The sequence below is a fragment of the Peromyscus californicus genome, unplaced genomic scaffold (genome assembly GCF_007827085.1).
Source record: "Peromyscus californicus insignis strain IS unplaced genomic scaffold, ASM782708v3 Scaffold_14__1_contigs__length_90479793_seg_2, whole genome shotgun sequence".
In the NCBI taxonomy this organism is placed as follows: Eukaryota; Metazoa; Chordata; class Mammalia; order Rodentia; family Cricetidae; genus Peromyscus; species Peromyscus californicus.
The window spans coordinates 66317551-66335245 of NW_026294436.1; the positions used below are offsets into that span (position 1 = coordinate 66317551).

The 17695-nt window shown below is 41.2% G+C and overlaps 1 protein-coding gene across 1 annotated transcript in view; it reads left to right on the plus strand.

The window, feature by feature from the left end:
- The first annotated feature begins 332 nt into the window (after positions 1-332).
- Positions 333-17695, plus strand: part of Dnah14 (dynein axonemal heavy chain 14) — a 216412-nt gene continuing 199049 nt past the window's right edge. Inside the window, exons 1-6 of the mRNA XM_052736532.1 lie at positions 333-483; positions 4524-4670; positions 7193-7320; positions 9814-9966; positions 12583-12698; positions 17521-17583. Coding sequence (XP_052592492.1) covers positions 333-483; positions 4524-4670; positions 7193-7320; positions 9814-9966; positions 12583-12698; positions 17521-17583 — 758 coding nt within the window. The remainder of the gene's footprint in view (positions 484-4523; positions 4671-7192; positions 7321-9813; positions 9967-12582; positions 12699-17520; positions 17584-17695) is intronic.

The window sequence follows — 17695 nt, forward strand, 5'->3', positions numbered from 1 at the left end:
GAGAGAGAGAGAGAGAGAGAGAGAGAGAGAGAGAGAGAGAAAAGAAAGAAAGAAAGTTCTTCTTTGAAGAGACAATGTGTAGTGATAACTGGAATATAGTCCATGGATGGACTTAATGTGGAAGGTATATGCAGAAGAAAATAGTTAATAATGTAGACATTAAGAGAAGAAATGTAGATAAAAGGTGGGTGACAGGAAAGCCAGGTGCCTCCTTTACTAAACTGGACAACAGGGAACCACGGACACAGGTGAGGGAGCTTGGTTTGTGTGTCAGGCCAAGTTGAAGAAATTTCCGACTAAAAGCCGGCACACGCATTAGCTGAGAGGAAGCAATGGTAGAGGTGAAGGGCAGAGGCTGGAAGATAAAGTTTGTTTGCAAGTTTGAGGAGCTTGGAGAAAAATCCGACACAGCTGTCTGGAGGGAGAAGAACGCGTTGACGCAGCGTCAATGGACTCCGAGGCTCGTGTTCCGGTCCATGTGTGGTTAATTACAAGGAATTTGTGCAGTCGCCAAACCCACTTTCTGAGAATCTTCATCTAACAGCACTGAGGTGCGCAGATATAAAGGGAGGCAGTTTACGATATCGGCAAGAGTGTGTGTAAAGACATTATCTGAAGTGGATAAAAAGAAAGGTGGAAAATCGAGGGGTGATGGATTAGAAGAGAGTGTGGAGCAGTGGAGTGGACATTCTGGAAAGGTGGAGGGTAGCCATGTTGGGAGGTACTAGTGAGTTATGAGCAGTGGAATGGGCACGCTGGCAGAGTGAAGGGTAGCCTTGCTGGGAAGGGTACAGAGCAAGCTGAAAGGCTGGAGAGAGCAAGCCATAACACACAGTGTAATGCCTTAGTCGCCACACACGGAACAACTCCACACTGTTGAATTCTATTTCTTGTAAGGTAATCTGTTAAAAAATACTTTTTATTTTATTTTATTTTATTTCTATTATCAGCTTGATACAGTGCAAATTCTTATCCTAATAGTGAAATGTTTACCGAAGCTTGCCCAGTGATTGATTAAAATCAAAACTTATTATAAGCCACAGTCATCCTAGGGTCCCCCCTGCTGTGTAGCCTCCCTGCTTCTGTGGGCTGCAGTCTGATTGTTCTTTGCTTTATGTTAGTATCCACTTATGAGTGAGTACATACAATGTTTGTCCTTCTGGGTTGGGTTACCTCACTCAGGATGATATTTTCTAGTTCCATCCATTTGCCTGCAAATTTCATGCTGTCATTGTTTTTCTCTGCTGAGTAGTACTCCGTTGTGTATATGTACCACATTTTCTTAATCCATTCTTCGGTTGACGGGCATCTAGGTTTTTTCCAGGTTCTGGCTATTATGAATAGTGCTGCTATGAACATAGATGAGCATGTATCTTTGTGGTATGATTGAGCATTCCTTGGGTATATGCCCAAGAGTGGTATAGCTGGTCTTGAGGTAGATTGATTCCCAATTTTCTGAGAAACTGCCATACTGATTTCCACAGTGGATGTACAAGTTTGCACTCCCACCAACAGTGGAGGAGTGTTCCCTTTGCTCCGCATCCTCTCCAACATAGACTGTCATTAGTGGTTTTTTTTTTTTTTTTTTTTTTTGGTTTTTTTTTTCGAGACAGGGTTTCTCTGTGTAGCTTTGCGCCTTTCCTGGAACTCGCTTTGGAGACCAGGCTGGCCTCGAACTCACAGAGATCCGCCTGGCTCTGCCTCCCGAGTGCTGGGATTAAAGGCGTGCGCCACCACCGCCCGGCAGATGAGAAATAAGGGCACTATTCTGTGAGGTTGGGGTGTTATTAACAGTCTTGGAAGTAGCAGGCCTGCTTACTTGTTGAGTCTTTGTTTCATGTAGTAAAACTTCTCATGAGTCATTGAGAGTTGGCTGTAATATTTTGCCATTTGAGACTGGCTATTAAAATGTACTTTTATTTAAAATAAAAGTATAAAATTAAAAAAAAGTGTTTTTGATCATAGTCATTCTGACAGGTGTAAGGTGGTATCTCAGAGTCGTTTGATTTGCGTTTCTCTGATGACTAAGGATGCTGAGCATTTCCTTAAATGACTTTCAGCCATTTGAGATTCTTCTTTTGAGAATTCTCTGTACCTAGAGTTTTCCTGCCTGGCCCACAGTCAGGACAAATCTCTGTCACCCGCCAGTCCCACAGCCACTCAGACCCGACCAAGTAAACACAGAGACTTATATTGGTTACAAACTGTATGGCCGTGGCAGGCTTCTTGCTAACTGTTCTTACAGCTTAAATTAATCCATTTCCATTCATCTATACCTTGCCACATGGCTCGTGGCTTACTGACATCTTCAAATGCTGTTTCTCATTATGGCGGCTGGCAGTGTCTCTCTGACTCAGCCTTCCACTTCCCAGCTTTATTCTCCTCCTTGTCCCGCCTACACTTCCTGCCTGGCCACTGGCCAATCAGTGTTTTATTTATTGACCAATCAGCAACACATTTGCCATACAGACCATCCCACAGCAATTCTCTGTTTCGCTCTTTAGCTCATTTTTTAACTGGATTGTTCAGTATTTTGATGTCTAGTTTCTTGAGTTCCTTATATACTTTGGAGATCAGTCCTCTGTCAGATGTGGGGTTGGTGAAAGTCTTTTCCCATTCTGTAGGCTGTCTTTTTGTCTTATTGACTGTGTCCTTTGCCCTACAAAAGTTTCTCAGTTTCCAGAGGTCCCATTTATTAATTGTTGCTCTCAGTGTCTGTGCTGCTGGTGTTATATTTAGGAAGTCATCTCCTGTGCCAATGCGTTCAAGAGTGCTTCCTACTTTCTCTTCTATCAAGTTCAGTGTAACCGGATTTATGTTGAGGTCTTTGATCCACTTGGACTTGAGTTTTGTGCATGGTGACAGATATGGATCTATTTGTAGTCTTTTACATGTTGACATCCAGTTATGCCATTTGTTGAAGATACTTTCTTTTTTCCAGTATATAGTTTTGACTTCTTTGTCAAAAATCAGGTGTTCATATGTGTGTGGATTAATGTCAGGGGTCTTCAATTCGATTCCATTGGTCTGTATGTCAGTTAAAAAATACTTTTAAAGACTGTGTCATAGATATTGCCTATAGTTGCTTAAATGTTAGTAGTTTAGATGTAGAAATTTGAGGAGATCTAGGATGTAACAGAAGGGCATAACATCAAACAGGTGTCAGTTTAGAAACATTGAAATGGAGAAGGCGATCTCTGTAGAGCCAAAGTTACAAGTTAACTGAGTGACCAAGCAATTGGATTCTAGTGAAATGCTGGAGTGTATGATGTAGCAAAAAGCCAGGAATTTGAAAGGAGTAGGATTTTATTTTTATTTTTAAAGGGCACAAATTGTTTTGGAAGTGGTGAGTAGGGAGTGATAAGGAAAACAAACCCACTTTCCAATCTGGGCTCCATGGAGCATGAGACTATAAACAGCTGCCGTTTGAGAGTGTCCTTAGGGAAGGACTACAGCGTACAGCTCTGTCTCCTCTAACCGGTCCAGGGAAGCCGACATCCTCTCGTTGTCCATCACCTGAGCAATGCTTTGCTGTCTTGTGGTTTCTTCTGCCTTAACTTCTCATCCTCCTCCAAAATTCAAAGCCTTGCCATCTCTCGACATCTGATTGCATCTCTCAGCATCTGGAATGGATGAGCTTAGGCATCTCCTCTGAGCAGACAAGTCCCCTAAGTGGGACTAAAGGCGGCAGTGGTACTTGATGAGATGTAATGGTCTCATCTACATCCACTTGTTTTGTTTGTAGTTAGGGTATTTTGTCACTGACTAGGTTGAAGCTCAGTGCCTTTGCTGCAGAAGTATTTGTTAAATGTGAAAGAACAAATAAAATTGCTTCTAAAGAATCCTCTTGCCACTAATTTCCCTCAGTCTTCCATATGTAACCCATAAGTAAGTCCTAGAAATATGAGCAATACCCTTCTTACTCTTCTGCATTCGTATTTAAGTATATTCTGTATCAGTCCCAAGTTAAAGTTAATCAAAAGATTTCTTTCCTGTGAGTGTTCACTCATACTCTAAAGTTGTGCTATATTGATAAAATGGTCAAGCAGAGCAGCCAACATCCACCTTGGCAAGGACTGTATTAGTATTGACTAATGTCATCCTTACAAGTGCCTGCGGGTCTTACTGTAACCAGGGGCGGAGTGTGGAAGATGAGAAGAATGAAGTCATTATGAAAAGTTGTCACTGTCATTAGCCTCTATACCAAGAGGCTCCCACACCTCCCTGGCCCACAGGGCAGTCTTGTTATTAAGAACACCCTCTAGGTGAGGGCAGGGGCTGTTTGTATCCCTCCCACACTTTACCTCCTCCTTTCAAAGGGAGGGAAGGGAAGGCAGGCATGCTACTTGCAAAGGAAAACAGCTAGAAGAGTAGCACATGTTCCTGTGAACCCAGGCGCCTTGGCTCAGCATGTGCTCCTAGTGCCTCATATAATAACTGAGTGTATTGCTTGGTATGTGAAATTACTATGGTGTTATTAGAGCTCACAGTAGATACTCAGTTCATAATGTTTTTCCTTGCAGGTTACCTTGAAGAAAAGTTCAGTCAACAATGTTTATTGGCTTCAAAATCAATTGTCCCCGAGAGAAAGAAATCAAAAGAAAAAGAGGAGCAAAGTTTTACTCATACAAAAGCGAAGAAAGCCCGGTTTAAATTATATGACAGGGCAGGTATGTTGCAATCCTGTCCCAGACTATAGGAAGCAATGCATGCTTGCAAGCTTTCCATGGTTTTCATGCTCATGTTGGACACTGACTTTATGGAAAAGAAAAAGTGTGGCTGAGTCTTGCATGTTTGGTACCTTAAAGAATTGCTCATTCTTCAGTTATTTTTGAAACTTGCAATAGCATTTAAATTGACAGGGTATTCAGTGATTATGTCCTTACTGAAGATACTGTGGTTATAGTTTTAGAACTCCATGCAGGATAAAGTATAGCTTTGTTTTATGCTTCTAGTAAAAATTGTATGCGTGTGTGTGTGCGTGTGCGTGTGTGCATGTGTGTGTGTGTGGGGGGGGTTATCACAGGGTCTTGCACATGCTAGGCAAGCGTTCCACCACCTAGCTTGATTGTCAGCCTCTGGTTTTCTTAACAAAGACTCACTATGTAGTTCAAGCTGGCCTTGAAATTGAGATCCTCCTGCCTCAAACTCTGGAATTACAGGTCTGCACTACCTGGTAGATTTGAGATTTATATCTTTATCTGATACGAAGATTAAATCCCCAAATAGTTAAACACATTTTCCCATGAACATTTTGACACCTTCTTTATATTTGAAATTGCTATTTTAATATCATAAATCTTGTAAAGGAAACTTTCCTGTTTCTTACTAGAACACCATGACCCAGAGAGGAATTTATCATCAGAACCCCTTATTCACACAGGGCCATCCAGATTTCTCAATATCTCAACAGAAACCCCTGCATCTGTGCAGATTCGGCCTCCCTTGAGTGCTGGGGGTCCTGCGACTTCTGCTAATCAGTGGAATGATTGACTGTCTTCTCTTGGGGGGATAGTGCAGTGTGCCAGGGTCTATCTTGCCAGCAGATTTAGGCTAGTCTCTTTTGCTGGCTTCGAGGAAACAGTGAAGAGTTTTTATCTTAGTTCTGGTGCTGTTTTATAAAATAGCACAAGTTCCATTTGATTGTTAGCAAAGAAACTGTTTTATTCAGATGCCATGCCTGACTTCTGGTAGGCCTGAAATACAGAATTCCATTTTAGGATTGCTGGCACTGCTGGCATGCCTTGTGTGCTTTTCCAAAGCCCCTGGGATCTGTTCTGTTGTTTAATAAGGAACTTCTACACAGCAGAGTAAATAGTCACTAGAGAGAAGAAAGAGCTCACAGAATGGGAGAAAACATTTTCAAACTGTTCATTGGACACGAGACCATTTCCAGAATATACAAGAGAAAAAAAACAACCCTCACCTGCCAGTGAGCAACTGGGCCAGCTATCTGAATAGTCACAACAAAGGTATAAAGTGCAAACAAGTGTGTGGGAATTGTTACACACCAGTAATCATCAGGGAAATTTAAATAAGAAACACAACAAGAGTCCATTGCACTCCAATCAGAACAGTGAAAAAAATTACATGAACTAGTAAGGACGTGGAGAAAAGGAGACTGGTCCACTGCCAATGGACGTGTAAGTTCCTACAGTCGTGGTGAAGGACAGGGCAGAGGGAGACAGAGAGCGTGAGTCACAAAACCCGATATTTTCTGAAGCTCTGCAGAAGAGTTTGACGATTCCCAACAAGGGAAGTGTTTAAGGAGAGGGAACTGGTAATGACTGGTCTGATGGTTATGGTAATGACCTGTCTGTCACATATATGTATTGAATTATCACATTGTGCCCCTACAAATGTGTACACTGTGAAACTTAATTTTAAAACTGAAAAAAAGTATAAAATGAAGTTTAAGGGGGGTAGTCTTTGTAACATGGGGAATAAAAACAAAAACAAAACACATAGATTGTGTCAAGAAGCAGGAAATTATCTGCCAGCAAAGAGATCAAGAAGTAGGGCTTGGAAGGATTTGGGGAGTGACTGTCCTCAGGAAGAATGCCTCCAACCCACACTGCTTTCTCGGATCCTAACGCTTCTGGTCCTCTTAGGCCTCAATCAAGAAAGGCTTTGACTGGCCCTGATCCAGTATTTCCTGTGGCTTTTGATCTGTGTTCATGTAATTAAACCCTTTGTGACATCTGTCTGTCTGTCTGCCTTTCTTTCTTGACACTGCTCATAGTTTACTTCATATTTTCTTATCCACAAATCCATTTCAGTTTTGGAATCCATTTCAAGCAAAGTAAGAGATCAGTAGGTGTGGACACTATACGTCATCCCTAAAGGTCCAGTGGACAGGGCCACTAGCAGGAGTTTCATGTTCATATGTAGTTATCTCCACCTTCCTTGTTGTGTGTTTGTGGTATATGTATGTACATGCTTATGTGGATGTGTGCATATGTGCAAATTGTGCTATCTTTCTTAAGTAGACAAATAATGGGTTCCCTTTTGAGCGCCTGTTAAAGCTTAGTTTAAAGCTATTCTTTCTTCTTTAATTGCATAGCATCTGTTAACTTCTACAACTTGCCATTTAATTTTTCTATTTATAGAAAAATTTGTAATAGTGTATATTATTACTAAATGATGCCTATACTTGCACTTGTATTGAACTTTAAAAAACTTTTCCCACCAGAACCAGAAGAGCATGATGCCATAAAACATATTATTAGGCTAAGAGAAAAGCTTGAATGGAAAACTCCAGTACTTCCACGTAATTTGAAATACCTTCCTAAGGTTGTCCTTCCGAAGCGCAGTCTAAAGGTGCGATTCTACCTTATGCAATTTCAACAATTAAAAATTAAAATTTGAAACTATCTTTTATTAATCCATTGTAACTATCACATCAAAGCTCACTGATAACACATTACAGTAATTGTTGGCAAATATAAAAGAATCTCAACATAATTTATTTCACCTACTTAAAGAATAAAGATAAAGCAGGACAGTTTTGTCTATAATACATCTCTTGTCTGTCCCCCCAACTCTTCCTCTTACCCATTGGGTTCACAGGAAAGTGCCCCATCTGCCTTAAATCGGAATCTACTTTTGGGTATCTGTGTATGTCACTTTATGATTTTAAAAAAGAAATAGAAGGAACTTATTATTTAAGGACTTAACAGAAACTCATGTTCTCATCTGCACACTAGGCCAACTGAAGAAGAAACTGTGAAAGTGAGGCTAGTTGTTTGTTTTCTCGGTAAACTGCTACGTGATTAAGAACCACTGCTCCAAACCCTGGGTTAGGTTTTTTCCTTTAAAGGGCCATATAACAAGTATTTTAGTCTTCAAAGGTCATGTGAGCTCTGTTACAAGGAAGCACTCATTCTGTCACTGTGCACAAGACTGTTGGTATACAGTACACAACAAATGGATGTGTCTGTATGTCAATAAAACTTTATTTATAAAAACAGATACCTGACTCAGGCATAGTTTGCCAATCCCCGCTCTAGATAGTTACTCTAACGACAAAAGGTCTTTTGATCATTGTTCATAGTCAACATAAAGTGACTAGAGTTCATTCATAAATTAGATTCATGTAGTTTTGTTTGTTTGGGTTTTTGTTTTTTTGAGACAGGGTTTCTCTATGTAGCTTTTGGTGCCTGTCCTGGATCTCACTCTGTAGACCAGGCTGGCCTTGAACTCACAGAGATCCACCTGCCTCTGCCTCCCAAGTGTGGGATTAAAGGCGTGCACCATCACCTCCTGGCTTATAGTTTTGAATCTCTGTCTTGAGCAATCTATTTTGTCTTGAATGAGTTTCTACCCTCTCTGAGCTTTATAGTTTCTTTGACCCCGAAACTGAGATAATGGGAATTACTCTAGAGAGCTGTGAAGATTAAATGGAAAAAGAATGTGCTGTAGTATCAGGTAGATTGTGGACATAGTGTTTGAAAGTGCAAAACAAAACTCTAGCTGTGCATAGGTGCTTTGGATCTTTGAGTAAATTATACTTAATTTGTATGCAAAAAAGACTTGACCATTCTATCTACACCAAGTTTCTAATAACCTTAGAAAACAGAATTGGAACAAAAATGGTGTAACTGGCCAAAAAGCAAAAAGCTACATTAAAGCTCATCGCTCTGATGGTCACTAGGCTATCTCATTTCCTCTTTCTTTCTTTTTTGGTTTTTCAAGACAGGGTTTCTCCATGTAGTTTTGGTTCTGGATCTCGCTCTGTAGACCAGGCTGGCTTCAAACTCACAGAGATCTTCCTGGCTCTGCCTCCTGAGTACTTCGATTATAGGTGTGTGCCACTGCCACCCAGATCTCATTTCCTCTGATTTTCAGGATTTAAGTTTATTTTTGAAGGTTTCTTAGTACAAGTTATAATCGGAGCCAAAATAAGAAAGCAAATAGCTACCACAATGGAAACACTTTTCAAGAAAGAAAAAATGTAAAAACTGTAAAACTGAATCCAAAGTTTAAAACCACAGTAATTGGAAATAGTTCGGGTGCATTTAATTCAGTAGTTTTTGAGAGTATCACCAAATTACTAAATTACACTTTTAATAAAATGACTCTGAAATTATTAAATTCAATTTTCATATGTTTTAAAAAATTTTATTGATAAAAGTGCACATTTCAAAGCTAAAAGGAAATAGCTTTAGAATTTACACTTTACATTTTTCTCAGTGGACACTAGCCAATTTCTCAATACTTCCAAGTAAATGAGACAGGAACTTTAGCACTTACTACAGAAGCTTCGGGTGTGAATTTAAAGTCACACTTGGATTCCAGTTCCTACTTTGTTATTTCGTGAGTCTATGACCTTTCTCAAGTTAGAGAATCCACAAAAATATCAATTTCTACATGTGCTTAATTCGGTCTCTTTAAAGTTGCCAGAGGCATCATCGTCCAGATAACATGTGTAAAGGACTCACTGCTTATTGTATATTACCTACTCACAGTGCTGCCACAGCTATTAGAATACGGACCCTATACAATCGGTGCAAATAATAAACTTGGTATCCAGAATGGAATATGGCACACTTGTTAACGGTCTATCATAGAGTGCATGGAAATATTCATAGATGAATATTTCCAAACATCTTATCACTGTATGATGTTTAAGGATAAAAATGAAATGTCTTAACCCTTTCGTAAGATTGGTCTAATTGAACTTGAATTGGGCATGGTTTGAGATTAATTTTCCTCACTGATACTGTCCTATTTTGACTGTCTTAACATTGTTTCCACTGGGTCTGTTTAGTCATTTAATTAATTACTTTAGTCAAAGTTTCTTCTTCTTCTGAGGAACCTTTGAAAGATGATGGTGAATTCATATACTGCCTTCCTGTGGAGAACACCAAAGGCATCTTCAATGAGTATGACCTTCAAGCAGTCTCTGCCTACAAAGCTAAAAACTGCAAAGTATTTTGGATGATTACTGCTTCATTTGTCTCAAAGGTAACATAAAATATATATGTTCAGCTTTATGAATTAACTCAGAAAATATTACCAATTGGGGCCAATACACTGCACACACTTGCAATCTCAGCAGTGGGGAGACAGGCAGGAAGACTGTAACCTGGAGTACACACAATGAGACCCCACCAAAAAATAAGAAGAGAGGAAATAAAAGTAACCAATATAGGACTTACTTTTAATGTAGCAATTGTTCTACTTATTTATAATTAAAACGTAATTATATCATTTCCCCCTTTCACCCCTCCAACCCTTCCCATGTTCCATCCCTTCAACTCCTCCATGTTTTCCCTTACTTCCCTCTCAAATCCATGACCTCTTTTTCTTTATTATCCTTTAACTCTCCCTCACTCAGCGGTTGTTCTGTGCCTAGAGGTTGGGCCTGATAAATATCCCCCGTTCCATGTTGGTGATGTCCTTGCCGAGGCAACCTATTTTTGCAGAATCATGGCTGTAGCTTCCCTGTGGTTTCTAGGACCCATACTCTCTCAGCAGATTCCTGGTCTTCTGACTCTCCCAGTCTTTCCAGCCCCTCTTCCGCGATGTCCCCGAGCCTCAGGTTAGGTGCAGGAGTCGCGCTGTTGATGTGTCCATCCACTGACATGGGACACCCCACGACCGGTTGTGGTTTTCTTTAATGGTCTCTGTCTGTGGCAAAGAGAAGCTTCCTTAATGCCGCGTGAGAACAACACTTGCCTGTGGATATAAGGACAAGCATTTAGAATGCAGGTGGGAATTGTGCCCAGCTAATCAAGTCCCTCTAGTAACTTCTCTTCTAAGATCCACCCCCTCACTAGCCCTAGATACTTGGCTGGGTTGCCAAGGTGTATTTTCTCTCCTGTTGAATAGGCCTTAAGTCTAATTAGAGAGCTGTTGGCTATCACCATGATATGAAGGCCACTGCTTCACCTTTAGGGACATCATGCCGTGCTGGTCATTGTTGTGGTTCACAGGCACCACAGCTAAGGAAGACTGTTGATTGCTTGTCTCCTTGAACAGCTTGTATAGTCCCTTCTGGCACTGTGGGAGCTCGTCCTCAGGGAGGAGCCTGAAGGCCAGACACAGCTTGAATCTTCTGAATCCTGTGTCTTCAGCAATAGGGACATATCACCAACCTTTGGGAGGACACCAAGGCCAACCGTGGTAGCCTATGTTGTTTTGAGTCTCTTGGACTCCCCTGACCAACAGTTCGAAAGGTGGTTTCTCCTGGCTAATGTTGGGTTTTTTTAGATGGTCTATGTCTCCTGGAGGGAGCATCGTCAGCCCAAGTGACATAAAACCCATGTCTATATGGGTGTATATACATACAGTTGTACATCTCATATCTAATTTAGGCACATATGAAACACTATGATTTATCTCTTTGTGCCTTGGAGAAACCAGTCAGTTTAAGAAGTGAATGTTTAAGAAACAGCTTGGGGGGCTGGAGAGATGGCTCGGGGGTTAAGAGCACTGACTGCTCTTCTAGAGGACCCGAGTTCAATTCCCAGCAACCACATGGCAGCGCACACCAGTCTGTAACTCCAGTTTCAGGGGACCCTAACATCCATGGCAAAACGCCAATGCACATAAAAATAAAATATATTTTAAAAAAAGAAACAGCTTGGGAGAAAATTATTTAATAATAAAATTTTTCTTCTTTTTGATTTAAGTTTAAGGATTCAGTTGGAAAGAGTTTTTCACCTCTTAAATGCTTTATTAATATTTTATGTAATTTTTAAAGTGAAAACTAGAAAACAGGCATTTGTTGGTGAAATAGGAATGATAAATAATATTTATTTTGAGTGTGTGTATATGTGTGTGCTTGGGAGTTCTTCAGGAGCCAGACACTTTGTCTTTTGTGATAGGGGAGACAGGGTCTCCCACTGGCCTGGAGCTCCCCAAGTGAGTGGGCTGACTGGCCAGCAAGCCCCAGGGAGATCCACCTCTCTCCAGCTCTCCAGCGCTGGGATTGCAAGAGCACGCCTCCACATGCAGCTTTTTTATGCGGACTCTGGGGTTGGACTCAGGTCCTCATGCTGCTGTGACAGGTACTTTACCGGTGGAACGATCGTTCCAGCTCAGTGAAGAATACTTCTCTTGGTGTATTTGTCCGAAACTTCAGGACCAAACATAGAAATCCTTCCATTATATACCTAGCATGGGATACCACAAGCTATAATTAATCCATTTTGATCATTTGTTTAATAACCATCTGTTTTTTTCTGCCCTCCCAACAATCCAACTAAAATCAACTCAACAGTATGCTCCCGCAGGACCCCCAACCCAGGACTTCCTGTGTGCGAGGCAGGCATCCTAGAGATGAATCCTATCCTCAGCCATATCTAACAATTTATACAAAATATGAAAAGCGTGGGACAGAAAACTTGTCAAGTTATTTGTAAAAACATCTGCGGATAGAGAGGAAGTTTTTCCTATTCATTCTGCAGAGCATAAGAGAGCAGGCAGGAGAAAATGCCAGGTGTGCAGCATGTGCAGAGGGCATTCATATTCGGGACAGATGAAGCGGGAGAGGAGTGGAGGGTGAAAGGTGAACACAGGCCTTCTCAGCATCTTGAAAACAGAAGGAAAGTCACAGTTTGTGCTTTGTAATTACAGATCACTAAAACAGGCACCAACATGGAAGAGGTGGAGCTTATACCTACTCTGGACTGGCTTTCGGAGAGACATCGCTTCTATTTACTGCTGCAATTTAAGATATTTTACAACTTCCGGTGAGATGGCTGCAAAGGAAATCAACACTTGGTAGTTTGATTGTGTTGTAAGATTGTCCCGTGGCATCTGATTCCACTAGAAGGATGCTGCTCCCGGGGTGCTAAGGAGGATGGGCTGTTCCACAGTGTGTTTTAGACTAAGGAACTCGAACCATTCAAGGACTTTTTTTTTTTTAATTTTAGTCTTTTCTGGATAAATGTTGTAAAAACTGATGCTTTATTGTCAAACATAATTGAATATTCTCTATTGATTTACTTTTTCTTCATGCCTTTCATATTAATGAATACCTATTGAGCATCCAAGAAGGGCCAAGAATTATTCTAGATGCTGGGTAACTGTATTAAACAAATCAATTAGCCTGCTTTTTAAAATTCTGATTTAAAGTGTGTGAGAAACAATAAACACGTGAACATGTAGGATGCCAGGGGACAGAAAACATTATGAAGGAAAATAGAGAATAGAAAAGGCCCTGGGGCAGGCTACTGAATCAAATGCTTTCTTGAAATTTTTACCTAGCTGTAAGATACTTTACATTCATCTTACTGCAATAGGATTTACACTGTTGCTTTTTCTAATTATTATTTTAAATAGATTCATTTGTTTTACATCCCGGGAGGAGTTTCCCCTCCTTCCTCTCCTCCCAGCCCCTCCTCCTCTTCCCCCCACATCCTCCTCCATTTCTGTTCAGAAAAGGGCAGGCCTCCCATGGATATCAACAAAATGTGGCATATCAAGTTGCAGTAAGACTAAGAACCTCCCCTGTATTAAGGCTGGGCAAGGCAACCCAGTATGAGAAGCAGAGTCCCACAAGGCAGTAAAAGAGTCGGAGACAGCCCCTGCTCCCACTGTTAGGAGTCCCACAAGAAGATCAAGCTACACAACTGTAACATACATGCAGAGTGTCTAGGTCAGTCCCATGCAAGCTCCCTGGCTGATGATTCAGGCTCTGTGAGCCCCTATGAGCCCAGGTCGGTTGATTCTGTGGGTTTTCTTGTGGAGTCCTTGACCCCTCTGGCTCCTACAACTTTGCTACAATCCACAGACCCAGAGAGACTAGGTAATAAGGAGGGTTCATGAGGGGATGCCCAGATTTCTCTGGGAAGGGAAATAGAAGAGATTCCATAAGTGAATTGAGGGCAGATGGGGATGGGAACATGAGTGATCGGGTTGGGAGGGAGGAAAATGGAGGAGGAGAGTACTGAAAGATACTATTGGAAAGAGGGAACATTTTTAGGTAAAGTAAAAACCTGGCACAAGGGAATCTCCCAGGAATCTATAAGAATGACCCCAAGCAATAGTGGATACATAGCCTGAACTGGCCATCTCCTGTGACCAGACTGGTGCCTAACCCAATTGTCATCAGAGAGGCTTCATCCAGCAACTGATGGAGACAGATGCAGACTCACAGCCAAACAGCAAGCAGAGTTCGTGGAATCCTGCAGAAGAGGGGGAAAGTATTGTAGGAGCCAGGGCGGTCAAGGACACTGCTGCTCTTTGAATGTTTGTGTGACACCCAGTTTACAATCTTCTTTTTTTTCTTTAATATCTGCTTTTCCTTGTTGCCTGCTGTTTTTTTTGTCAAAGACAAAGAAAATATATAAATTATACATTTTTACATAAACGTATGTAATATGTTTAATGCATAAATTAAACATATTTAAATATATGCATCAAACCTAGCACCTCACACATGCGAGGCATATGCTCTGACACAGAGCTCTGTCCCAACCCGAGCTGAATAATATTTCGAACTGTTAAGTGTTATGTGATCAATGGCCTGGGGGGCTTTTAGACACAAGTGTACAAGACTTGGTCAGGAGATGGTGCTCACTTACTGAGCATCCTTTGTTACCTACTCTCTAATTGGTGTGAGCACAGAAGCAGAACCACGAAAAGATATGCATGTGTCTGCTCCACAGAAGTTACAGATGAGTGGGTTGAGTAATGACTGAGGGAAAGGGGGCAGGATGATTTCAGACAGCAGGATCAGACAACAGGGCTGATTGAAGGGAGGGCTGGCCATGTGGCACTGAGCTGGTCCCACAGGGACATAAGATGGAGAAGTTGAGGAAACTTGCACCCAGGTATCAGATCTGTTTCACAAATCAGAATTATGGATGATGAATAATCATCAGGTAGACTTCCCAGATCTTCCTTGTATAGTTTTTTTTTTTTTTTGAGATTTTTAAGTTACACATGCATCTGTTTTTCATAACTGTTTTCCAATTTGAGTTAGCACTACTGTGGGGCATTTACCCACCAACCCCACAGCTCCCCAGAGTTTTCTTGAGTGTGAGCAGCAGGAAATATTAGATAGAAGGATTTGTTGCGGAGAATCTTGCGGAGATAAATAGATAGAAAATAAAGGATAGCCTCGAGAGGGCCTGGAACCTTTTCCAACGGGCCCTGACTGTCTCTGCCTCAGGGTCTGTGGAGCAAAAGACCTCCCCCCCCAGCACAACCAAGTGCAGATCATCTCAGACACCTGCTCTCAGGCCCGTGGTCCTAATCATCCTCTCTATGCGGACCTGCTGGGTAAAGCCATGAGGAACCTGAAAACAGGCTCCCACACACTACACAAAGTTTTTTTTCATCAATTTTATTGAAAATTTAATTTTGACTTTTATATTTATTTTATAAATTTTAGTTAAACTATAATTATGTCGTAGAATATTATTTTAAGGTGTGTCACTTCTGTTTATGTTGCATTTGTTTAACTCTGTGAAGCTGTGTTACTGTGTCTCTCTAAAACACCTGATGGTCTAGTAAAGAACTGAACAGCCAATAACAAAGCAGGAGAAAGGGTAGGCGGGGCTGGCAGGCAGAGAGTAAATATAGAAGGAGAAATCTGGAAAGAGAGGGAGAGCTAGGAGCGAGAGAGAAGGAAGAGGATCCAGGAGAGAAGGAAGAGGATCCAGGGGCCAGCTACACAGCAAGCCACAGAGTAAGAAACAAAGAAAGGTATACAGGAATACAAAAGCCCGGAGGCAAAAGATAGATGGAATGATTTAAGTTAAGCAAAGCTGGCAAGAAATAAGCCAAGCTAAGGCCGGGCATTCATAAGTAATAATAAGCCTCCGTGTGTGATTTATTTGAGAGCTGGGTGGTGGACCCCCACAAAGAGTAAAAGACCAATAACAGCATAATTATATCCCTTTCCCTTTTCTCTCTGCATCGACTCCCGAGTCCCCTTCCTACCACTCCTTCCACATCCTCCTTCTCAAATTGAGTCTGCTTTCCTGGTTATGATTGTTACATTATACTGTGCAAGGGCACTTTTGCTGCTTGTGTACATGTGGTTCAAGGGTAGCCACTTAGTATCAGAGACCCAGTTAGGGGGCTGATCCCCGAGAGGCCAATTCTCCATCTCTCAGCAGTCATCAGGTGCTTCCTTGTCCAGGGGAGTGGCCCTGTGAGAATTCTTCTGGATCACCGTGTTTATCAGTATTGCCATTGCTCAAGTCTTGACTATGCAGCCATTTCCACGGGAAACTGTTTCACAGCAGACTTCTAGTATTCTGGCTTTTATAATCTTTCCATCTCCTCTTCCATGATGTTCCCGGGGCCATAGCTGCAGACGTGTAATGTAAATGTGTCCATTGGAGAAAGGTTCCCCATGATCTTTTGATCTCGGTATTGTGTCCAGTTGTAGTTTTCTGTGATGGTCTCCATTTGCTGCAAAGAAGCTTTTTTGATAAGGGATGAAAGCTTCACTTATCTATGGAAAAGATTTAGAATGCAGGCAGGAATGAATGCTGGTCTAGCAAAGTGACAGTAGCAGAGTCCCTTCTAAGCTCCATGACCTCACTAGCCTCTGGAAGATGGCTAGATTCTAGCACCAGGCATGGTTTCCTTCCTATTGCATGGACTCAAAGTCCATTGAGAGAGCTGTTGGTTACCACCAACATATGAGGGCCACTTCTACAGATACCTTGCCATGCTGGCCATTGGTGTGGTTCAGAGGTGTCACAGTTGGCAGCTCTCCTAGTATTTTCTGGTACTATGGACACTAGACCGTAGGAAGAAGACTTTCAGGTTAGATCCAGCTAGAATAACCAGAGTCCAGTGTCCTAAGTGTGTGGTGTCTTCAGCAGCGGGACTTACCTTCACCTCAGAGAGGCATCCAAGGGGGGCAGCCATAGTCCGTATTGATTTGGGAATCAGTCTACCCTAAACATTCTAAAGGAGATTTCTTGTGGTTGTTGGTTTTGGGGATTTTGGTAATCTATGGTTCTAATGGGTATCATTGCCAGCCATAGTGACATAACTTCCTTTAGTGTGTGTGTGTGTGTGTGTGTGTGTGTGTGTGTGTGTGTGTGTGTGTGTGTGTGTGTGTGTCTGTGTATACACATAGATGTATGGTTATGATTTTAGGTAAATGTAAAATAACAGGATTCTTTGAGGCTTTATCAAACAACTTAGTGTGATTTTTCCCTCCTCCCTCTTCCTTCTGTACTGACCTCTCCCTTCCCTAATTGGATCCCCCCTCTCCATTTTTTCCATTTCTGTTACATATTATAAGCTAATTAATGTATAAAATATATTTCATAGTTTTTAATATTTATTGGGATGTTACAGCCAAGTGAATTCTGCATCTATAAAAAAATCTAATGGCTTTCACTTACATTTGCTGTTTGCTTTATATTTTGTTGATGGTTTTGGAGAAAATTTGTATGACTTAGCGCTTTATTTTGATCGTGCAAGACAAAACATAGTCTAAGGAATTTTCTAACATTACTTAGCTCTAAATAAACATGTTCCATATAACTAACTATATGAGTTGTATATATAGAATATAAGAAGTATTTTTTTTCTTTTCAGGATGAATAAATACTTTGTTACTTGGAAATTGAATGTTAAAAGAATTAAGACAGAGAAGAGCAGGTAAACCTTAATATACAATCATACGGATTCCAAAAGCAAAATGAGATACACTTGAATTTTAGTTCAGATTGGGAAGTCACATTAGGCTGATGTTTTAAATGCATTTAGCATC